Raw genomic sequence first — 25,201 nt, 5'->3', positions numbered from 1 at the left:
AGTTGACACCCAGGGCCGGTCATTTTTTAACACCGCCCCCCCCCCCCAAATCCAGTACTAGGCATACCGAGAATACAAAACACTCAGGACCTATAGCGCAATTCTACCATACCATAAGCAGTCATTTCTACAAGTCACATAAGCATCTTAAACACTACAGTGAGCACTAGAACATCAATTCACCTATTGTAAAACGAAAACAGACAGATTAGTACAGATCGTCGATCCTTCACAGTCAATGCCAACCGAAAGCCCTATCTTTTTTTCACAAACACAGATACACCCTAATCCACTATAGAATAAGTAATCATAAACTTTCTATTTAGACAAAAATTAAACTGAACCCCCGATGCCAAACTCTGCATACAATGCAACACCACAGAAACAGAAAATGTCCCCTAGTACTGTGCAAAATATAAAATTTGAAAAAACTAACAAATCCGATCACCACTTTACAAATTAACAAATAGAAATAAAACAAATATAGAAAATAAAATACCATTTTATTGGACTAATACATTTAGCTTTCAGAGGCCAAAACCTCCTTCCTCAGGTCAATACAGTATAGTGCTGTTATAGTATCCTATCCTGACCTGAGGAAGGGGGTTTTGTTCTCTGAAAGTTAAGTCAAAATGTATAGTCCAATAAAATGATTACCTTATTTATATGTTCTATTTATAAACATTTATTAACACACAAACACAGATACAATACTATACCCTAAAGCAAAAAAATAAAAAATATATATTTTATTTACAGTTTGTTTGTCTCTGGTTTCTGCTTTCCTCATCTTCTTTTCACTGTCTTCCTTCCATCCAGCATCTGTCTTCGCTCTTTCTCTGAAATCCAGTGTCTGCCCTTTCTAATGTCCCTTCCATCCACCATCTGCCCTCTTTCTCTCTCCCCCTTCCACCCACCATCTGCCCTTTCTCTCTGCCCCTTCGATCCGTCTGCCCTCCCTCTCCTATCCATCCAGGGTCTGCCCTCCCTCACGCTCCCCTCCTTCCATCCAGGGTCTGTCCCCTCTCTCTGCCCCCTCTTTTCAGCCCCCTCTTTCCTCCTGCACCTAGTTCCAGCCCACATCTCCCACCTGCCACCCTTTTCAGCCCCACTATCCCACCAGTCCCCAGCCCTTTTCTCCCATCAGTCCTGGGCTTCAGCCCCCAGCCCCTTCTCCCTGTCCCCTTTTCAGCCCGTAGTTTCAACCCTAGCCTTTTTCTCTCACCAGTCCCGAGCTTCAGCCCCAGCCAGTTCTCCCTGTCCCCTTTAAAGCCCCCAGTCCCCACAGTTTCAGCCCCTGCCCCTTTTCAGCCCCCAGTTCCAGACCCCTTCTCCCATGAGCACTTCCCTCCCCAGTCCCCTTATCCCCCCCTCTGAGCACCCCACCCACCCCCAATCCCCATTCTCCCCTCTGAGCACCCCCACCCTCCCCAATCCCCTTCTCACCTCTGAGCATCCCTCCTCTCAACTCCCCCACCCCTCCCCAATCCCCTTCTCACCTCTGAGTACCCTTCTGAGCTCCCCCACCCTCCCCAATCCTCTCTGAGCACCACCACCCCTCCCCAATCCCCATTCTCCCCTCTGAGCACCCCCACCCTCTCCAATCCCCTTCTCCCCTGTGAACTCCCCCACCCCCTCTCCAATCCCCATTCTCCCCTCTGAGCACCCCCACCCTCTCCAATCCCCTTCTCCCCTCTGAGCACCCCTCCTCTGAACCCCCCCCCACCCTCTCCAATCCCCTTCTCCCCTCTGAGAACCCCTCCTCTGAACTCCCCCACCCCCTCTCCAATCCCCTTCTCCCCTCTGAGCTCCCCCCCTGACCTAGTCCCGTCCTTCCTCTACTGAGAGCCACAGAGCCCTCTTCTCCTGCCACCACCTGCCTTTTTCTTTTTTTTTTAAATCCGTGCAGCCACGCAGGCAACGCTTCGCGTCTGCCCTGCGTGAGCTGTGAAAGAAGTAAATCGCCAGCGCTGGCTTCGGGCCTTCCCTCGATGTCCCGCCCTCTTGTGAGGTAACTTCCTATTTCCTCGAGGGTGGGACATCGAGGGAAGCCCCGAAGCCAGTGCTGCCTGCGTGGCTGCACGGATTTATAAAAAAAAGAAAAAGGCAGGCGGTGGCAGGAGAGAGACGCGACGGAGCACCCCCCACCCGTGGACACCCGGGGCGGACCATCCCCACCGCCCCGCCCTTGCTACGCCACTGGTTGCCGCCCTCTCCTGCTCCCAGGCCGCCGGCGCTGCAGTCCTCAGTCTCCACCTACCTACCGTCTGCTCCCTTCTGTCTGCCATCCAACCACCTTCATTAAAAAAAACAAAAAAAATCTCGAAATTGGCAGCACAGCGCCTTCTGTGTGAAAGCGGCAGATCGCCTTGGGCAGGCCTTCCTTCACTGTGTTCCGTCCTCGCGGAAATAGGAAGTTACATCATTGTCTTTAAAAATTAAACAAACATTACATATGTTGATATAATAAATTGATTCATAGTGCGTTTGGTTAGTAAGCATTTTGATATTGTTGCCACATAGTGTGCACTCCTCTACCCTTTGCAGTGTGATAGTAATGGCAGGTGGGGAAATTGGAAGAGAAGCAGAGAGGAGAAGGGTTCAGTGGGGAGGGGCTGTCCTCTATTTTCTGACCTTGCCTCTAGCATGATCAACGTCGATCCTGACCCTTGCTATATAGCTGGTGGGGATCCCTAAGCATCTCCAGCTGTGGAATTCATCCAAAGACGGCCAGAACTCCCTTCTCCCAAGCTTATAATTCTCACAAGTGGGTGATGCTGGTTCGCATTGCCTAGTCTGGTATTTACCGAAGCTAAATGAGAACTTTGTGGAGCGCGAGCTGCACTCCACCATGCATGCATGAGTGCCTTCCTGCCCGGTGTTCTCCTCAGTTCTTCTTTTTCCGTGTGAAGAGAAGGTGTTTTTCTTGCCCTCTCCTCATTTCGCTCAGTCTAGAGAACTGTTTTTTGTGCCTTCCATCTATTTTTACACCTTGATAATTGAGCTTCTCTTGTTGGAACTTATTTTACCTTACCTTTCCTTTCTGTAGAGTTGTTTTGCCCGGTTTTAAGTTTCATTGTTTTTCTGTCATCATCGGGCCGCCTTTAGGCCCTGACTTCGGCCGGGACTTCCCCTTTCCTTTTTGTCATGCCTTGCCCCCTTTTCAGGCACCATCGCATTGTTTAATGTAGCCAATGAAGTCCGTCCATATCCACCAAGATTCTTAGTGGTGTCAACGCTATACTCGGTGCAGTCGGACAATCTAGGGAAGGACACCCATTCTTGGTGTCTGCAGTGTCTTGGGCTCAACCATAGCCCTGCTAACTGAGTTCTCTGTCATTGCATGAAGAGGACCCAGGTTTCCCAAGAGGCTCAACAAGAGAGGATTTTTGGAGCCAAGTCTGGTTCCTCGACATCAGAATCGAGGTTGGAGGAGTTGACATTGACGTTGAGCATCATTCTGGCATCGGGAGCATCTGTAAGCATGGCTGCTACTAGACCTGTAGACACTGGGAGCAGTGAAGCATCGAGTGGGTCTCAACTTGCCTTGAGGCCTCCTGCTGTGCAGGTCCCCCAGGACCTTCCATCATCGGACCTGACCCCGAGGCGACGTTATCATTCAATGTTGTCCTCAGCACCGAGGAGCCTTGGTGTGACACGCTTTAGGTAAAGGCCAAGAAGCATCGTTATCAGTCACCCTTGATACATGATGCCGGGAGCTCTAAGGCGTCAAAGGACTCAGCACCCAAGAAGCGTTGGTGCCAAGAGGACCACTCCCCCTCCATACATGAGGTGCCGATGCACCTGTCTCCTAGCAGTTGAGATCCATTTCCTGCATCAACCCCTATGGTTCTGCAACCTGCACCTCAGCTGGCACCCCAGCTTTTCCAGTGTTGGCCCTCAATGAGCGCCTTGCTCCCTGAACTGCTGGATGACCTTACGTGGATTAGCATCGGGGGTGCTTGCACCTACCCTGCTTCCAATTGCAGCCCCACTTGGCCCTCAGCTTGTGGTGCAGCCTCCAACACTGGCGCCACCTGTGGCACTGGTATCAACTGCCACCCAAGCTGGCACTCCTTCGACGTCAGTGGAGGAAGCTTCGCAGGAGTCGAGACAGGAGTCAGCTTCTCAATGCCACTCTCGAGGACATGGTTCCTCTGCACCAAGACAGGTTCAGTCTTGACAGTCTCATCGAGAGATACTGTCTGACACTGAAGTGGAGCGCTCATGGAATTCAGAGGAGGATCCCAGATACTTTTCCTGAGACGATTCTTATGGGATTCCCTCTGAACCCTTCCCTCCACCTGAGAGGAGAAAGTCTCCTCCAGAGAGCCTTTCATTTCCATCTTTTGTAAAGGAAATGGCTGATGCCATTCCATTTCATTTGGACGTGGAGGATGAGCTGAGGGCCAAGATGCTCGAGATCCTGGACTACACATCTCCTCCTAAGGAGGCTGCGACTGCTCCTGTCCATGAGGTACTCAGGGACGTCCTCGTCAGGAACTGGGAGTCCCCTCTGTCGGTCCCTGTCATGCCCAAGAAGATTGACACCCAGTATTGGCTCCACAGTGCACCTGGTTTTGATAGGCCTCTGTTGCCTCACAATTCCATGGTGGTGGAGTCCACTCTCAAAAAGCCGGGAGTTCCAGGGAGTATACCTCGGTGCCCCCAGGCACAGAAGTTAGAACCCTAGATTCTTTTGGGAGGAAAATGTACCAGGCTTCAGTGCTTATTTCCCATATACAATCTTACCAGCTCTTCGTGAGTATCTACTTGTGAAACTTGGTCCGTCCACTGTCGAACTTGATTGAGACGCTCCCTCCAGAGCAGGCCGAGCCTTTTCGCCAGTTTGTCAAGCAGCAGAAGGTGTGTCAAAAGTTCTTAGCCAGGGCACTTACAACACTTTTGATGTGGCATCGCTCAAAGTATAGCAATGCGCAGACTCTCATGGCTGCGTGTTTCTCTCTTGGAACATTCTGTTCAGCAGAGGTTAGCGGATGCCTCTTGCCAGAGGGATAACCTTTTTGGAGAGAAGATTGAGGAGGTCGCAGACTAAATAAAAAAATACACTGATACTGTCACAAAACGTCTAGTCACCTACCTGGAGTAGCCCACAGCCTCTTAGAGGGTCTATTCCCAGCATAGCTCAGGTCAGCCTGCACCTGCCGCTTATGCTCTTCACTAGCACCCTCCTCCCATCGACTGGGTCACAACTGCCTCTGGGCAAGTCTCACGCTTTCAAATTATCCGCAGTGATGTTACTGTCTCAACAGTACCTAGGATGAACAGGATATATAACTGTTCACAGAGCCTTAGCAAAGAAATCTGTCTCTCTCTTCTCCCAGGCTAAGACTGAAGCAACAGCCAGTACTACTGGGTAATTTTTCAAACTCCAGGCCAGTCAGAACCCAGTCAACAAGTTTTAAAAGTATACTGCTGCTTGCTTCCTGCTTGTGTTAAAGAAAAAGAACATTCAGTTCCCTGTGACAGCTTTACAGCAAAGAAACACCACCTGCTGGCCAAATGGGAGAAATACACTTCAGGACATAATTAAAACAGGAAAATATCTAATACATTTTAAGGCTTTAAACACACAGTTTCTTTATAGATATCATCAATTCTCTCTCCTGCTGGGTTCCTTCTGCATTAACCTCCTCAGCTAGGACGACTTTTGACAAAAAGTTCTGATGATGGATGCATCTGTCCTGAGATGGGGAGCTCATGTAGATGGGCTTCACACTCAAGGAGCGCTTGGTCCTCCCAGGAAACGAATCTTCAGATCAATCTCCTGGAGCTTTGGGTGATCTGTAATGCTCTAAAGGCTTTCAGAGATCAGCTATCTCACAAAATTGTTCTCATCCAAACAGACAACCAGGTTGAACAAACAAGCATGGGTGCACCAGATCATGCCCTCTGTGTCAGGTGGCTGTCTGGATGTGGCACTGGGCTCGACAGCATGGCATGTTCCTTTGAGCCACTTATCTGGTGGGCAAAAACAATATCCTGGCCAGCAGACTGAGCAGGATAATGCAACCTCACGAGTGGTCTCTCAATATGGGCATAGCCCGCAAGATCTTCCGAGCATGGGGCACCCCCTTGGTGGATCTTTTTGTCACTCAGTGGTTACAAGGTCCCTCAGTTCTGTTCCAGGCTTCAGGCCCACTACAGGCTAGCATCAGATGCCCTTTTCCTCAACTGGGGGACAGGTCTTCAGTACACGTATCCTCCCATACCTCTAGTGGGGAAAACTTTGTTGAAACTCAAGCAAGACCTTAGAACCATGATTCTGATCGTGCCTTACTGGCTGCAGCAGATTTTGTTCTCTTTTCTTCTGGAATTATCTTCCAAGGAGCCATGGAGATCAGAGTGTTCTGACCCTCATCACATAGAACGAGGGGTCACTTCTACATCCTAACCTCCAGTCTCTGGCTCTCACAGCTTCGATGTTGAGAGCCTAGAATTTGCTTCCTTGGGTCTCTCAGAGGGTGTCTTCCGAGTCTTGCTGGTTTCCAGGAAAGATTCCACCAAGAGGTGCTACTTTTAAATGGAGGAGGTTTGCTGTCTGGTGTGAGAGCAAGGTCTTAGATCCCCTTACTTGCCCTACACAGACCCTGCTTGAATACCTTCTACACCTATCAGAGTCTGGTCTCAAGACCAGCTCAGGGTTCACCTTAGTGCAATTGGTGCTTATCATCAGCGTGTAGAAGGTAAGCCTGTCTTTGGACAGCCTTTAGTTGTTCGCTTCATGAGAGGTTTGCTTTTGTGAAAGCCCCGGTCAAACCTCCACCAGTGTCATGGGATCTGAACGTTGTTCTCACCCAGCTGATGAAAGCTCCTTTCGAGCCACTGAATTCCTTCCATCTGAAGTTTTTGACCTGGAAAGTCATTTTCTTGGTGGCTTTTACTTCAGGCCTTAGTGGTGGATGCACCTTATACTAAGTTTCATCAGAACAGAGTAGTCCTTCGCACGCAGCCTAAGTTCCTTCCGAAAGCGGTTTCAGAGTACCATCTGAACCAGTCGATTGTCTTTCCAACATTCTTTCCCCGACCTCATGCCCATCCTGTAGAAAGCAGCTCGCACACCTTGGATTGCAAGAGAGCATTGGTCTACTAATGGAGCGGACAAGGCCCCACAGACCAGCTCTTTGTTTCTTTTGATCCCAACAGGATGGGGGTCGCTATCGGGAAATGCACCATTTCAGTTTGACTGGCAGAATGCATTTCCTTCACTTATGCCCAGGCTAGGCTGGCCTTGGAGGGTCATGTTGGTTCGGGCAGACAGTTTTGCAGAATCTGTTTGGGGTCTAGAATCCAATTCCACCCCCCTAGGCCCGTTTTATTCTGTTCCAGGCTGCACTCTTATTTAGATTGTATATAGTTTCAGGTTAATCTGTGTTTATGTCCTCGTCATTGCGAGGCCCAATTTACCAATGTTTGTTGTTTTTGGTGAGCCTCAATGCTAGGGATTCCCAACTTATAAGAATTATAAGCCTGCTTGTCCTCGGAGAAAGTGAAGATACTTGCCTGGAAGTGAAGATACTTACCTGTAGCAGGTTATCTCAGAGGACGACAGGCTTTATGTTCTCACAATCCCTCCCACCTCCCCTTGGAGTTGTCTCCTTTGTTATTTTTACTTTATTTTTTGCTATAGTATTAAACTGAAGAGACTGCATTCGCATGGTAGGCAGAAAGGCACTTGCGCAGGCATGGTGGAGCGCTGCTCGCACTCCACAAAATTCTCATTTAGCTTTGGTAAATACCAGACCGGGCAAAACGGATCGGCATCACTCACTTGTGAGAATATAAAGCCTGCTGTCCTCGGAGAATACCTGTTACAGGTAAGTAGCTTCACTTTTTGAGGTGGGGTAGGGTGGGACAGAGAAAATTTTGTGCCCACCCATTTTGGGCTTAGGCCCACCCAAAATTGGCTGTCTGGCTATGCCACTGATTGGGTGGGAGGGGCGGCAACCCTGATTCCCTCCAGTGGTCATTTAGGGCACCTTTTTGTGCCTTATTCATTCTGAAAACAGGTCTAGACTAAAATGTGGTTTTAGTCCTGGACATTTTTGTTTTGTTCCATTATAGCTGTAAAACAACCAAGTGTTAGGCACATCCTAATCCCACCTTTGAAACGCCCCCCCAATATGCCCCTTCTGATTTGGACGCACTGCAGACGAATTGCATAGATAAATGTCTGCAAAGTAGGTTTCAAAAATACTGATTTGGACATTTTGAGAAGAAAAACATCCAATTGGTGCTTTATAACACTTTTTGGATGTTTTTCTCTATCGAAAATGGGCCCCATAGTAACCTATGGAACTTTTAAATCCAAACAGATATTTTAAAAAAAAGTAGTAGACACAGATAAAACTGGCCAAATATCAACTGTTAAATTTTATAGGCAAATATATTTGTTTTATGGTTTTGTTTTTGTAGTTGAGAATTTGTATTCATATATGTATTTTTTATTTTCTCATTTGTACTTATTTTTGTTGACTCCTGATGCACACATTTTATCCAGCTCTATGTCGAATCTTTGCTTAAATTGATGATTGAATAAAGGTTTATGTCTTGGATGTATTTTGGAAGGCTATTTTGATGCCCCTACTTTGATGGACTAGCATGGTTTTAGTCATAATCAAGTAATTGTTCAGATGAAACCCCTATGTCTGGTAGTCAAGATATTTGGGATGTAACATGTTCATTGCTTGCTGTATTTATTTACTTGATTAAAATGAGCTTCCGTGAGGCAGAATAAAAATTTTTAAAATGGATTACAGCAAATATAGCCCATTACAGATAGGTCATGGAGAGCGGAATCGAGATGTCCATATCAGGACATGCTGAGTTTCCCAAATGTATTTTACAAAAGGCTCATCCAAACATGGAGCTTTTTACAAAATACCTATAAGGATGTGCAAGAGTGCATGTGTAATTGCCAGCATGGTGGGAAGGAGCATCGGTTTTAGAAATGGAGATGTTAAAAATAAAGCATCCTCATCAAACACCTTTTGCATTGCTGCAGCCAGACGTATTGTGGGTTCCTGGCTACAGCAACCCAGAAAGTGGGCCCCAAGTCAAGGATTAAGCTTGACCCCAGGTGTTAGAGGTGCCAAATTGAACCCGGGTGCCTGATGGGGCAGCAGTGACTAGGGATTGCGCCGCTCCTCCACTAGACACCAGGTAGAGCCCCTGGTAAGAGCCAGGGGGGGGCGGGGGTTCATGGAGAGGGAGAAGTGGTTGTTGGAATGTCAGGGACATCTGGATGTTAGAGGGGTATGATTTGTTTCTAGGAGAGGTTGGGGTTGTATGGGCTTTGCTCATACTCTTTGATTTAGACTCCAGCTCTAAACTGGGAGCTAAAACTTTGTGTGCCTTAGGGCAGGTGTAAAAACCAACCGAGATTTCTTTTAGCATAGATATGGTCTCTCATTGTTAAATGGGAAGCACATGTCTATTTTTTTAGGTACACACCCATCAAATCTCTATCCATGGGAGTTCCACACGTGCAAATAGCAACTTTCTAAAATCAATATTTGCACTTGTATGTAATCTAGATGTGTCAGTGTTGCCATTTATATATCTAGATCGGGGGTTTCCAACCCAGTCCTCAGGACACACTAAGCTAATTTGGTTTTCAAGACATCCACAATGAATATGCATGAGAGAGATTTGCATGCAAATTTATCTCATTCATATTTATTGTGGGTATCTTGAAACCCAGACTAGCTTGGTGTATCCTGAGGACTGGATTGAGAACCCCTGATCTAGATAAAGAGAGCTTTTTACATTTTATATATATACAGTGCAATCCACTTAAGTGCAAGGGTCTGGGACCAAAAAATGCATGCAGTTAACTGTAGTGTGCACTTAACCGTTATGACCCAAAGAAGCGTGACATCTGATAAACATATGTACAGTACTGTTTATTATACATACAATATACAGTCTCCGTTAACTGACGTTATACAGTCTCCATTAACTGACGTTAGGCTTACTTGAAGTAATCAGTCATAGTCCTCTGTACACTATTGTGTCTGTGAGTTCCATAGACTACGTCTGCCAGACGGTAAAAACTGTCATAGCACTGACATCCAGTGGCCTCCAGATAGGCCCGCACAGTGTTGAGACTCTCCAGCGCTCTTGCAAAAGTGACAGGATGTTGTTGAATTTCGTCAGCATGTGCTTAGCTGCTCATTTCATCATCTGTTTCATCATCAGCCATTGCCTGCGTATAGGCGCATATCTCGACATCAGTGCTGTCGTCAGCTGTTTGTAGATCATAATCAACAGCTACGTAGTGATGAAACTCCTCTTCAGTAACACCGGCTGGGATGTCAATAGCCTGTTCATCTGACGCGTTTGCAACAGCTGCATCTGTTTCATCCCTCTCCACATCCTTAACAAAGCTTGCCCGCTTGTAGCAGTTCACAATGGTTGCCTGTGTAACATGATTCCAGGCTTCTTTCTGCATATGTAGGGAATCAAACAGTGATAGATTACAAGCCAGTTCAACAGCACGTTTATCCTTGCCAGTCTGGTCATCCATAACGCTCATCAGACGACGTAGCACAAGAGCCCGATAATGTTGTTTGAAATTGGCTATTATGCCCTGATCCATAGGTTGGATCGGAGAGGTAGTGTTTGGTGGCAGGAAGACCACCTTGACGTTAGACAGCAGGACATCATCACTGTGTGCAGCACAGTTACACAAAGCAACAAAATCTGATGCTTTTGTGCCTGCATTCTAGTGTCTAACTTGTTTAGCCAAGTGCTTCCAAATTTCCCCAGTCATCCATGAATTTGCGTTAGCCTCGTATGACACAGGAAGTCGCTTAATTCTTGAAGCAACGGGGCTGTTTGCTCTTTCCAATGACGAGGAGTTCCAACTTCTCACTCTCAGCCATATTGCAGCAAAGGAGGATCATCAGTCGGTCCTTCGACGTTTTACTTCCTGTAGTTTCAGCTTGTTAGAATGCAAGTGTTCCATCAGGAATTGCTCACCAGTAGAGACTGTTTTCGTCAGCATTGAAAATGTCACTAGGTGCAAACTCGTTCAAGATGGTAGGAAGAACTGAAACAACCCAATTTTCAGCACCAAAGTCATCAGCGTCTTGTTTTTCACCATGCTGTTTCTTGAATTTTATATTGTTCCTCTCCTTCCATCTTTCCAACCTTCCAACAGTGGCTTTGAATTCAGTTAGTCCAAGACTTTCAGCTAGCTGATTAGCTTTCTCCATAAGCAGTGGACCACTGACAGGAAACTGTCTGCTCCTGACTTGAGAAAACTACCGAAGAAGAGCATCTTCTATATTCTCAGCTTTTCCCGCCCGTTTACGTTTCCTGTGTGGATTTGTATTGTTTTGCCAGTCTTCCAGAAGCTGATCTTTCTGCTTTAAGATACATGAAATTTGACTGGGATTGACACCATATTCTTTAGCAATAGATGCTTGACTTTGTTTGTTTTCTAATTTTTTAAGAACTTCTATTCGTTCAACCAGTGTTAAAGTCTTACAGTTGCACGATGATGACGACGACTCGAATGTACACTCTAACAAATTTCTTTCACTTATTCTGCCTGTGGCAGTTAACCAATGAAATTTCAAATTTATCGCCCCTTTGTCACATGCCAATCGACTTTCATATTCCGTGCGTGCGCTTATGCGTAGTCGTTCCTGCAGAGGAGCGGTCTTAAACCATGCATATAAGTGAATCTTGCACTTATCAGTGGTGCGCTAAACCGAAGTTTGTCCCCAAAGAAATTGATGGCGCCAAAAATGGGACCGAAGTACGGCATGCAGTTAAACATAGCATGCGCTTATCCGACGTGCACTTAAATGGAATGCACTGTGTGTGTATATATATATATATATATATATATATATATATATATATATATATATATATATATATATAAAATGTACAACAAAAAAAACCAATTACTGTTAATGTGAATCTTTCCACATTTTTCATATGCTTTATAGAGCCCATTCATTTTCTGTTTTCCTCCTTCCCACAATCCAGATGTTAGTAAGGGTATAAGGGGGCACAATTCTTTTTAAAATGTGAGGAATGATGAAGTAAAGTAGTATTTCTGCAGTATGATAGCATACAGAACAACATAGGAGTTAAAAACATATAATGGATCTGTGAGCTGCTGACCTTGAAAGTGACAAACCAAACAGAGAAATTAAATAAAACAAAACTATCAGGTATCTCCATATTGGAGTCATCACACAAAGCGAAAGTACTTTTTAGTATACATAAATAAATATAGAGTTATGAAAGGAAGACTTAGGGAGCTGTGTAACAGGAGTTAGGCTTGTGTTTGGGGATGTCACTGTGTCCCTTCATTCTCTTCTTCACGGATAATATCCATCTCCACAGGTCCTATGGAGAACACGTACTCTGACTTCTGGCGTATGGTGTGGGAGCAGAATGTGCTGGTAATAGTCATGACAACACGGTGAGTATTGGGGTGGAGAAAGCAGAAGAGGAAAAGTACAAAATAATGACATATTGATCTTATTCTGTCAAATACTGGGATCAAGTGACTGTGGAAGTAGAATAACTAGCAGGGATTCAACACAGTCAAACTTTTGCAAAGTCACAGCCAGATTAAGCCCAAACTTCCATTCATATTGTAATGCTTTAGGAATTTTTATACTCCAAATAATATGATGATAAATCCATATTAATCTGATGATCTATTAGACACCCCAGATCATGTTGTCAGTTTTGTAGTTCCTGACATCCCCAGGATTTGATAAACTACATCCCTGATGCCCTACGATTTTAATCCAGTCTTTGTTATCTTAATTCCCATCTTAGTGACCTTTGTTTCTTAAAAGACAAGCAGGATATGAAGGTCTTCACTGATAGATGTCATCCAACAGAGCCTGGTGTGGTAAGCGGCGTAACACACACAACTTTCTAGTATAAGTCTCTGCACATGTGCAGGACTTTCTGCACTGGTGCTTTCCCATAATGGGACATTTTAAACCCTTTTTTCCCCCCAAAAAAGTAGACTGGATATTCTCATAGATCTAAAGAGAAGCTTACACGCGCATAGAGAGGCATCCACATCACGGAAGATACCTCAGATTCATAATAAGGGCACATCATGTCCACTATTGCATCTTGCCGTTCATCTGCTCTGAGTTTTCACAAAATGCTTAGGTGTCATAGCAGCACATCTATGCAAACTGAGGTTGCCTTTGCTTCCCTGTCTGGATGATTAATCAAGAGCATATCTGTGTAAGCCACTTTGGGAATATAAACTTGTGGTAGTGAATTTGTGAAACGGTCTCCCGGTGGACGTGGTGGAGATGAAAACTGTATCTGAATTAAAGAAGTCTTGGGACAAGTACATAGGATTTGTAAGGGAGTGAAAGGGAGAGTAGATGGCATGGATGGGCAGACTGGATAGGCCATATGGAGGGGCATAATCGAACGTGAACGCCCATCTCCATGGGCATCTATGTCCGAGAACGGGTACGTGAAGGGGTGGGACAGACCGTATTTTCGAAAAAAATGGGCGTCCACTTCGAAAATACGGTTTGTACGGACCAAAATGCCATGGATTTGGTCGTTTCCAAGCTGGGCGTTTGTTTGTTTTTAGCGATAATGGAAACTAAAAATGCCCAGCTCAAAAACGTCCCAATCCAAGCCAGTTGGTCGTGGGAGGTGCCAGGATTTGTAGTACACTCGCCCCCCTGACATGCCAGGACACCCTAGAGGTCAGTGCGGTGGATTTCAGACAACGCTCCCACATGCATAGGTCCCTTACCACGGGTGCTGAGCCCCCAACCCCCTCCCACAAAACCCACTACCCACAAATGTACAACACTACCATAGCTCTTAGGGGTGAAGGGGGCACCTACATGTGGGTACAGTGGGTTTTGGAGGCCTCCCATTTACCAGCACAAGTGTTACAGGTAGGGGGGATGGGCCTGGGTCCGCCTGCCTGAAGTGCACTGTGGTACCCACTAAAAGTGCTCCAGAGACCTGCATACACGCAGGCCTCTAGGACTTGTTGCTGCTGTATAATCTTGGCACACCAGTTGACACCTGAAGACTAATGTCTCCGAAAACGTCCTTTATTGGAATGAGCACATTTACTCACAGTTAACTGCAGATCAGAGGTTGTGCCCCACTGGCAAAGAGTCTCCCTGGTACTGAGATTAGCAGTAGGTCAGAGCTGGCAGAATGGTGTACAATTCCCTCTTTCAGCAACATTCAAGGTAATAACTAAGTTCTGTAACGTGGCTAACACATGAAAGGGATCTAAAACTGGCTTACAAAAATGGCCACTACCTCATGGACTACCGGAAACAAAACAGGGCACACTCTGACCCAGTAAGCAGAGGGAAAAGCACCATGGGAGTAGAGCCTACCAACTACCAACATCATGAGCATGTAACACAAGCTAGTGGAATCAAGGAGCCCAATACCCTACACCCACCACAATGCATTGCTGATGTGATTCTGCAGTGCCCTTAACAGAAAAGGTGTCACACTCACCCGAGACCCACATTAGAACCAGGGAAAGGCTGTCAGAGGATAGAACACATTCTGCTGTCATGGAGGTGGGTACGGCATTTGAGGCTGGCATACAGGCTGGGAAAAAAAGTTTGTAAAGTGGGTTTTTTTTTGGTGGGAGGGGGTTAGTGACCACTGGGGGAGTCATAGGAGGTGATCCCCGATTCCCTCCGGTGGTCATCTGGTCAGTTGGGGCACTTTTTTGGGACTTGGACCTGAAAAAAAAGGGGTCCAAATAAAGCGGACCAAATTTCGTTAAAAACGCCCTTCTTGTTTCGATTATCAGCTAAAGAAGCCCATCTCTCCTCCGCCGATAACCACGCCCCAGTCCCACCTTCACCACGCCTCCGACACGCCCCCATTAACTTTGTTCATTCCTTGATGGAGTGCAGTTGAAGACGACCAAAATCGGCTTTCAATTATACCGATTTGTTCGCCCACGGGAGAAAGATGCCCATCTCCCAATTTGGGTCGAAATATGGGCGTCTTTCTCTTTCGAAAATAAGCTGGATGGTCTTTATCTGCCTTAATTTTTCTCTGTTTCTATGTAAATAAAAATCTGAATAAGGGTATCATAGGACTGATATGCAAAGTCTTCCAGGTGGTTCATCACTACCCCTCTCTTCTTCTCCCCTTCTAGAGTCTGATCTCCTAGTCCACATGTGGTCCAGCACCAGCTCCATCCCTCCCTGCTTCAGCTCCTCCTGCGCTTTACCTTTATCTGGGAGCAGACCAAGGTGAGAAAACACAGCATGCAACAATATTGGTAGCAGAGTATAGCCCAAAATAGGAATGCACATCCCTGGGCCCACTACAGGAACCTTTTCCGGATCTGACAACATTAGAACCCCCTAACATGTCCCACCCTTCTGACATACACTTCCTTTGGAGGCAGGACTCATCAAAGGGTTACATAAGAACATAAGCATTTACTGAGACAGACCAAAGGTCCATCAAGTCTAGTATCCTGTTTCCAACAGTGACTAATCCAGGTTACAAATACCTGGCAAGATCCCAGGACAGTAAAACAGATTTTATGCTGCTTATCCTAGAAATAAGCTCTCAGGACTGGAAGAGGTTCCACACCAGGCCTGGCTGTGTGTGTTCCTGTTTTGGACTCAACTCTGCTACTGGCATTATCGCTATCTGTGTCTTCTCAGTTTGACCTGATAAAGGTAATGAGCAGGAGGAACTGTGGCAGGGAGGTGCTGGATCATACTCCGTATTTTGGTTGCACCATGGTACCTGTGGCTCCCCCCTCCCTGTTTCAACACCTATGGGTAAACCCATCTCTTTAGCCTTTAGTTGTTTGATTCAGGTGGGGTTTGTTTCTAGTGAATCTCCCATTGAGCTTCCCACTGTGTTTTGGGAGCTCAACATGGTACTCACCCAGCTGATGAAAGCTCCCTTTGAGCCACTTGTCTCATAGGAGCTGAAATACATTACCTAGATGGTCTCCTCTGTGGTGGCAGTCGCATCCACAGGCAGAGTCAGCAAGCTCCAGGCCTTAGTGGCTGATGCCCTCAAATGAATTTTAAGGTTGATAATGTCAGAGCCATAGTAGCATTGGTAGCCGTGCTAAGGTTGGCCTTCATGGTTGAGATCTGCAAAGCTGTAATGCTGTTTGGAAAAGAATTTCTGATGTGAGAGTATGTTTGGTCAGTTTGTTGAAGAATCTCTTTGAGGAGTATCTAACCCCTTTAGGACCCATTCATCTTCTTTTCAGGTTGCCTTTGTCCAAAAGAAAAATTCAGAAAACCTGAATCATATTAGTTTCCTGGAGGGAGGTTTCCCCCCATTTTCCCATCTTTTGTTAAAAGCACCCTGGAGGTAGGGATTCCTATCATTGAGGACTTGTCCTTGAAGAAAGCAAAATTGCTTACCTGTAACAGGTATTCAAGGACAACGCAATATAAGTCTTCTCAATTTGTCTGCTTCCCTTGATGGTTGGGGGTGGGGGGGGGGGTTTCAACATTGCGACTACTGTTAGTTTTGTATAGAACTAAGTTGGCCCCATGTGATGTCACCAGCAGGGGAAGTCCTGCATATGTGCAGATGATCATACTTAAAAACTCTGTAAAGTTCAAGACTCCATTGGCTGATGACACCCATCAGAGAGAATTTATATCCTGCTGCCCTCAGAGATCATCTGTTGCAGGTAAGCAATTTTATTTTACCAGTTGTTGAAACAAAGACTGAGAGAGGAACACATGATGACATCAAAAAGGGATAGAGACCGAAAGACATGAGGAACACAAATAAGGTAAAGAGGAGTGACAGAAGAACAAAAAATAAATGCACACTTATTTATGTAAAACATTCATAGCCCATTAAACCCTAGTAGTAGATTTTGAAAAACATGTGACTTAATTAAAAGCTTAACAACATAGAATCAAGATATCAAATAAGTTCTAAATTTTCATCATAGACATAAAACTTAATTGGGCAAAAGCTCAATATCACCCAGCAAAATAAACATCATCTAAATTCATATCCCTGCATCCAGCACTAGCTATTGACCTACTAATTTCCGTTGAAAGCACACTCAACAAAAATGGCTTTTTACCATTTTTGAGAAACCTAGTTAATCCAGCTTCGACCTAATATCAGTTGGAAGATAATTTCAAAACCGAGGACTGGCAATGGGTGACATATTACTAAATATCACTTCACTTGCAGTTTTCATAAATCTCTGGTTTTGGGAACAGATATTTCATCTTGGCTGACAAAGAATATCTCAAAGGAGGGCGCCAACCAAATTTATTAATAAATGAAGACTAACATGAATATTATGTAAAACTCAACGTGGCCATGTTTCAGTTTCTACGTGAATCAAAGATGTAATTTATTTACTTATTACATTTATACCCCGCGCTTTCCCACACATGGCAGGCTCAATGCGGCTTACATTGTAACAATATAAATAATTACAAAGTCGTAAGAAGAATATACAATTTGTGGTAAACGCAACATTAACTTCCGTAAAGCCCTGAAGACTCATCTCTTTAACAAGGCATACTACAATGACCCACAATAAGAACTGTAATGCTATATCACTTACTTAATATTCGTAATGTTTTCTCCTTCTTTTCTTTTTTTTTTTTTTTACGTGCTAGCAGATCCGTTTTGTCTACATCTGGTTTACAAGTTGTGTTTTCTCCTTCTACCTGATTGCTTATTGTTATTATGTTATCCATGTCCTATATGTAATACCAATTGAAGGTTTTCTCTTTTTTTTACCTGATTCTTATTGTGTCATCCATGTTCTTTATATAATATCAATTGTTATTTGCACTCTGGAATGACAAAAGCCATGACAGAAAATTGTAAGCCACATTGAGCCTGCAAATAGGTGGGAAAATGCGGAATACAAATGCAACAAATAAATAAAATTAATTAATGGGGTTAACGGATAAGTAAATTGAACATGGGAGGAGGAATAGGGTGCAGAAGGAAATGAGCATTGGGAGGTAGGCGTAGGAAGATGGAGAGGAATGGATATGGGGTAGCAATAAGGATAATGGGAAACATGGTCAATGTATAACAATCGTCAATAAGAATCGTGGGCAGGCTTTGGTTAGGTTAAATCGTTAGGGTAGACTATCTTGAAGAGATGGGTCTTCAGTGCTTTTCTGAAGGGCAAAAGAATAAATAAAAAAAATCAATCTTCAAGCACTCATATGCACACTAAAATGTACAGATATAGCAATCTGATTCTTGAACACTGATCACGACTTAAAGATTTCTGCTCAATTACTTAAAGCTTCTTTGATGATAAAATGCTCTATAGATGGGATCTATAGAATCTGCACATATTTTTGGTGCCACACTGAAACAAAAGATTACTATATTTGTAAAATTGAATGGTTGAGAATCATAGGTTGAATATGAAGTTTATTACTCCCCTGATGAAGGCAGATGCTGAAACATGGCCATGTTGTATTGATTTGTGTTTTACACAATTTTTATGTTATTCTTTGTTAATAAATTTGGTAGTGCCCTCCTTGAAGTTTTATTTTTATTTTCCTGTATTGGTTTTAAAAGCTTGCCCCTTTTGTTGCAAGAATACATTAATTGCAGTTGACAAAGTAGAGGGCTAGCAAAATGTAGGGGCCCTTTTACTAAGCCACTTAAGCGTCAATGCGCACCAAAATGGAGTTACCGCACAGCTACCACGTGGCTCTTGCGGTAATTTAATTTTTGCCTCGCGCCCGCTAAATAATTGTTATTTTCTGCCACGCATATCTGACGCGTGCCATAGCATTTGGCGCGTGTAGGTCATTACCACCCGGTTATCACTCAAGACTTTACTACTAGGTCAGTGGCTGATGGTAAGGTCTCAGACCCAAAATGGACACGCGACAATTTTCATTTTGCAGCACATCCATTTTTGGCAAAAATTTTAAAAAGGCCTCTTTTACAGGTGCACTGAAAAATGATTCTGCGCACGCCCAAAACCCGCGCCTACACTACCGCAGGCTGTTTTTCAGTGCACCTTAGTAAAAGGACCCCGTAGTGTTTTATGAACAGTTCATAACCACCGCCACACTGGGAAAAGACCCAAGGTCCATCAAGCCCAGCACTCTGTCTCCGACAGCGGCCAATCCAGGCCCCAAGAACCTGGCAAAACCCCAAAATTTAATAACGATCAATGGACTTTTCCTTCAGGAATCTATTCAGACCCCCTTTAAACTCAGCAAGGCCAGCTGCCATCACTACCCCACTCGATTGGGAGCCAGTGTAATGAATATAAGGCTCAGGTAATATGACCAAATGGTTTGTTGCCTGTCGAAAAAAAAAACCAAAACTACAGCATTCTGAAGCAACTACTAAGTCTTAATTGAAAAGGAGGGAATCCCAAGGTAAATGGAATTAACTGTAATCAAGGGGATAAAACAAGATGTCGCAACACAGTTCACAAGTCAGTAGTATCCAAATGTGGTTTCATATGCCACAATAGTCATAGCCTTTACCACTTGAAGAGTCTGTGATTTAAAGGTCATTCCAAAATTAACATTATTAGACAAGGGAGAATGGAAGAGAATAACATGACCGAGCAAGAAGATCAAACAGGAGAATGAGTCAGAAACAATAAAGGGTTATTTTTATTTAGAGTTACTTTAATAATTAGATATCCTGCTTTATGTGTTAGCCTCTAAAACTATTTGCTTTCCAAACTTTTTTTTTTTTAACAATCTGTATTTAAGATTTAGAACTGAAAAAAAAAAGTGAACTACCTAATGATTTCATTCCTTCTATTTTGTTCTTTTATCTTTGCCTCTCTGTCTTTCTTTTATCATGGCAGGATTGAGGAGGGAGGCAGGAGGAAGTGTGGACAGTACTGGCCCTTGGAAGCAGACTCACATGGAAAATATGGGTCCCTCACTGTAACCAACCTGGGGATTGAGAACTTTAAACATTACAAGAAGAGCACCCTGGAGCTGAAGAATGCAGAGGTAAGCTTCTCTCAGGGACAGAGAAAAAGAACCCTAGAAATAAGGCATGCAGACCTAAGTTCATCCTTATAAGTTTATAACATGGAGGTGGATCTATGAAATCCCCCACGGGAGCGGGAACAAGGAGGGGCAGTTGCTGTCCCTACCTAATGACTTTGGTCTTGTAAATATTAGAGTTTTGTTTTTGTACATACTTTTTTGTTATGCCCCTTCCCCCTCCCTGTCCTGAAAAGGGGTCGATTCTTTGCATGTTCTGGTGAAGGAGGGATGAACACCTGGATACTAAGAGCCATGATAAATTCCTTTCTGAGAAGGAGGAAATTACCTGCAGCTGAATATCTCACGGGTAAAAAATCTTTGATTTGGGTGTGGGGGGAAGGAACTGTGAGAAGTAAAATTCTTCTGTCTACGGGAGGCTATAAACCAAACTGAAAATCTTCTTTAGTGCTGATATCTTCTAACCATTCATCTGTTATTTGTGGTCCTACCCTGTCAGTCTCACTTTTAGTTTATTATGGGTGTAAAGTAAATCTGTATATATAGTAGCAGAAATAAGTACATAGAACACAGAGGGGAAAGGAGCACAAAGCACTTTTAGAAAACACATCTATTAGTTTTGAATGGTTTGATATATTCTCCAAGGACAAGCAGGACAATGTCATCACGTTGAAGTCTCCTGATAGGGCCCAGCACATTAAAATGTGTAACATAGCTCTCTTAGCATGTAGAGGTTTTCTAGCAAGGGGAGACAGTGCATGTGCAGGAACACTGGTGTCATCACATGGAGCTACTTCGGTTCTTTTTCAGTGGACCTTTTCAGATGTCTTTCTTGCATCTTTTTAGTATTGATTCACCTCAGTCTCTCATTTCCTCTCTACTTGCATGCTTTAGTTTTCAGTCATTTTTCAAGCTTCTGTATTTTTGGCACAGTCACCATTTGCACCAGTGAATCAAGCAGTATTAATCAGACCATTTTTTTTACTATTGAATCATTTGATTCTGTATCGGTTATGTTATTTTTCTCCTGATGTCCAAAAAAAAACAAAGAACGCCAGCAGCTTCAAGGAATGTGGTTGATGTAGCAGGACCTTATCAATCATCAGTACTCATTATTAGGTTTCTGATGCCCAAATATAAAATTTCCAGCTGCATTAAGTAGATAAGATGACAGACAGAGATCTTTGTGGAAGTCAAAAGCATAAGGAAAAACTCTTCAGTGCATCAGAGGCATCAACTTCAAAGGATACTGGTGATAGGTCAGGGAGGCATTACTTTTGGACTCGTTTTTAAAGCACTTACAAAGTTCCATAGGTTACTGTGGAACTTTGTAAGTCTAATTGCTTTGAAAATACCCCTCTATGGAACTTTATAAGTGTAAGTACTTTGAAAATGTGCCTCTTCGTATATAAAGTCAACAGGACCAACCACCATTAAAGTCCTACCTGGAGAAGGTGAAGGATTTCCACCTTTTTGGCACTGGCATTGAAGGATCTCCGGTACCGAGTGTTGAGTGAAGGCAAAGAGGCTTGCTTGCTTGAATGTTTTATCTGGAGCATCCAGGCTTCAGCTGTCGGATTTGGGAATACCTGGTCTCCAGGAATGATAGAAGAGTGAATGCTTAGCTAAGGGTAAAGAGAATCAAATTACCCCTATTCACCCCCTCAATAAAAATCCACCATCTGATATTCAGAACTACTTATCCAGGTAGCAGATGCTGCTGTCCAGATAAATAGCACTAACAGAGCCATCCTTGATAATGCTACTGAAAATCATTGCAGACTGTACTGGGATGGTCCGTGGGCAGAGGGTGGTGATATTCAGGCTGCTGTCTCAGTAACTATCTACATACTCAGGCAGCAAAAATTATGTGCTAACTTGATCCATTTAGCTATCTGGATATCGGGTTGACTATCATTGAAATCTGAATATTCAGCACTGGCCACTGGCTACGTCTAGTAGCGCTTTAGAAATGATAAGTAGTAGTAGTAGTATTTGTGTACTGGTGCTGACTATCTGGATTTAATTCAGCCTCAGCAGTTGGTGGGTTGTTCTGAGTGTTTTGTTTTTTGGGTGTTTTTTTAACCTCTGACCATCCTGGCTAAATATTATCCAGAAAATTACTAGCAGTAGATGCAACAGCCCTTTCTGTTACTGCAAATACAAGCTTCATTGTTCTTTCTCTCAGTGTCTGGTCTTTTCCTGCTGAAGATATAACGCATTCTTCTATTAGGGTTTCCTCCTTTTTGTCCTCCCAAGTAACATGTGATTCCACTCATCAAATTGTATCTGGAATTCTTTCCTTTGTTATCTGTGTGTATTATACCTTCCAAACTCCAGAAGAAGGCTGTCTAGCAAAGCACAAGTATGAAGATCCAGTCGTAAATATGAAAGGTTGACATTGTCCCAGTGTAGCTTGGCTAACAAGTGAGCTTTATGCTTGACATGGTATGTGCAAGATAAATCTATGAGAGAGGTATTCAGTCTCCATGCGTGTTCAAAGAACTTTATTTAGTGATGCACCAGTAGCCTATCAAAGCCAAAATCCATATATAGATATCATAGTGGGGGAGAGGGTTGGGGGGTTTTCACCAATTACTAGGGCTGTTGTACCAAAAGATGAAAGTTAATTAGAAATTCCTGAAAGTTGTTGTAGCAGAATAGCTTCACAGGTCTAAAAGAAGAGTTGAATGACTGATTCTTGGCTTACAGATACGCAGATAAAATAACTGACATGCATGTTCTGTACACAGAGCCGGGAAAGACGTCAGGTATTCCATTTCCAGTATCTGAGCTGGCCAGATTACGGTGTGCCCTCTTCAGCAGCTGCTCTCATTGAATTCCTGGGGGCAGTTAAACACCAGCAGAAACTATCCATGAAAACTCTTGGGCAGCGTTGGAAGGGTCATCCGGGAGGGCCTCCCATAGTGGTGCACTGCAGTGCTGGAATCGGCAGGACAGGTATGTCACCAACCAAAACTGACAGAGAGACTTGAGGTGTGGTAGGACTGTATATTAGACAGTAACAAGAATATTCTCTATACATCGGCATTCCATTTACTTTCCATGCCTTGGGTCTGCAGAGTTCTCTTTATTCAATATTTTGAAGGGGTCTTTCAGTACTTTACTCCCCCTACTCCCATTATTTTCTGTTCTGCACTAGGAATCTCACCACAGTCCTCACCGCCAGGGTCTCTGTTTCTCTCATGTTACTGGGGTTCTGTAGGACCCATTTACGGTTGCTTTCTGTGCTGGCTGGACTTCTGGAGTGCATGTTTCTGTGTTTCTCAGGTACGTTTTGCTCGCTGGATATCTGCCTTTCACAGCTGCAGGATGTTGACACATTGAATGTGTATCAGACAGTACGCAGGATGAGGACCCAGAGAGCCTTCAGCATCCAAACCCCTGAGCAGTATTACTTCTGTTACATGGCCATCAGTGAGCATGCTCAGAGTCAAGGCCTGCTGTCAACCAACCAGATCGCTCTGGGAGAAAAGATGAGCTAAGCAGGCTGAGAGCTAGCTGTCTGCCAGTGAGAAAAGACAACCTTTCTGACACGCAGTCCAGAATCGGCAGAGTTTGTGCTATCTGATTAACTGTTTCTAAAGCAGAGGGTTCCCATCTAACTCACTTTGGTTAGCAGTGAACTGTGGCTAGTAACCAGTGGCTATTACCTCCTTTTTCTTGACTTTTAGCACCTGCTATCAAACTGTGCCTTATCAAAGCTAACTTGTTACCTAAACCGACCAGTAGAGACAAAGGAAATGAATGAAGTTCTTACACTTGCTGTAGATTATTGAACATGCCTCAGGTTTGTAATGCCACGGTATATATCATAGATTTTACAATGTGCAGTGTTGCCAGTGCCAGCCCTCCTTGGTGCCTAAGAATGGGACAGATATAAAAGTGATAACACCACCTTCATCCTGTATACCAGATTTACTTATTTTTGCTTGATCCACGTGTTGAGCTGTGCAGGAGAATCAGGATGCTATGATGAAAGAATTCTCCGTAAGTTAAAGAGAGCACACAATTTTACCACTGTGTATTAACATCGACACAGTTGACATGGTGTAATCCAGTGTTTCCCAAGTCCAGTCCTGGAGTATCCCCTTGCCAGTCAGGTTTTCAGGATATCCACAATGAATATGCATGAACTTGATTTGCATACACTGCCTCTATTATATGCAAATCTCTTTCATGCATTTTCATTGTGGATATCCTGAAAATCTGACTGGCAAGAGGTACTCAAGGACCAGCGTTGGGAAACACGGTCTAATCAAAAGATGCTTTCTCGTCTCATTCCTGACATTCCTTTTCATTTTATTTTGAATTCCAAAATGGCATTCAGTCTAAAGGAGAAGAAGCTCAGGCTCCTTGCTCTTTCAGGGTTATTTTGTAATGACTGTATTATACTGTATATGTCCCTTATCATGGTTGTGCATTTGTTTGTCTGGATTCTCAAGGTGTTTGCATTCTGATCCAGCAGGAAGCTTGCACAGTGCCAGGAAAGAACACTGCATTTGAACTGGCGGGGCTGCTTTAGTGCTGTTTGTGTAACCAGTGGGAGTGATTTTCCTTTACTTCATGCCATTAGGAATGTCATATTCTTAAAGAAGTTACTGAAATATCTACTTTGAGATGGAATATGCCCTCTTAAAATGGGTTGGTCAGCATCTGGAACCCTCATTGTTAGTAACAGGATTACTGGTACCCACCGGTGCAGCAGCCAGCACTGTGTATCTGAGCCTGCCTCAGCATAAGGTGCCCAGTTTTGACCGTCACAGTACCACTTTACAGACTAGAGCACAGGAGGACTGACTTACAAAGGATACTCTTTCCAGAATGGCAGCCTCTTCTGCTAAATGGTAGGTTCATTTACAGTAACATTCTGCAAATTTTCCTTGAAGAAAAAATTAATACCTTCCCTTATTAGTTTACTCTGTCAGTGTTTCTCAACCCTGTCCTTGAGCACACCTAACCAGGCAAGTTTTTAGGATTACCACAATGAATATGCATGAGAGATTGACATATGATGGGTCTCCAGTATAAGCAGATTTATCTCCTGCATATTCATTCTAGGAATGCCTCAGGGAGAGGGTTGAGAAGCAGTGTTCTAGAACTCATTCCTACCCTTGTGTACTGTAAAGTATAATAACCAAAACTTTTGCTTTTAATATTTTCAAAAGAACTGAACACTGAAAAGT

At 44.0% G+C, this 25,201-nt stretch overlaps 1 protein-coding gene across 1 annotated transcript in view; it reads left to right on the top strand.

Moving 5' to 3' along the window:
• The window catches only part of PTPN9 (protein tyrosine phosphatase non-receptor type 9), a 164,917-nt gene extending 140,781 nt beyond the window's left edge, over positions 1-24,136 (top strand). The window contains exons 10-13 of the mRNA XM_030186815.1: positions 12,388-12,466; positions 19,847-19,997; positions 22,748-22,955; positions 23,286-24,136. Of these exons, the coding sequence (XP_030042675.1) occupies positions 12,388-12,466; positions 19,847-19,997; positions 22,748-22,955; positions 23,286-23,500 (653 nt within the window). The 3' untranslated portion in view covers positions 23,501-24,136. The remainder of the gene's footprint in view (positions 1-12,387; positions 12,467-19,846; positions 19,998-22,747; positions 22,956-23,285) is intronic.
• The last annotated feature ends 1,065 nt before the right edge of the window (positions 24,137-25,201 follow it).

Source organism: Microcaecilia unicolor, chromosome 1 (assembly GCF_901765095.1).
Source record: "Microcaecilia unicolor chromosome 1, aMicUni1.1, whole genome shotgun sequence".
NCBI classification, from domain to species: domain Eukaryota; kingdom Metazoa; phylum Chordata; class Amphibia; order Gymnophiona; family Siphonopidae; genus Microcaecilia; species Microcaecilia unicolor.
Note: the sequence above shows the minus strand (reverse complement) of the source record. Positions and strands in the feature narration are given on the sequence as shown.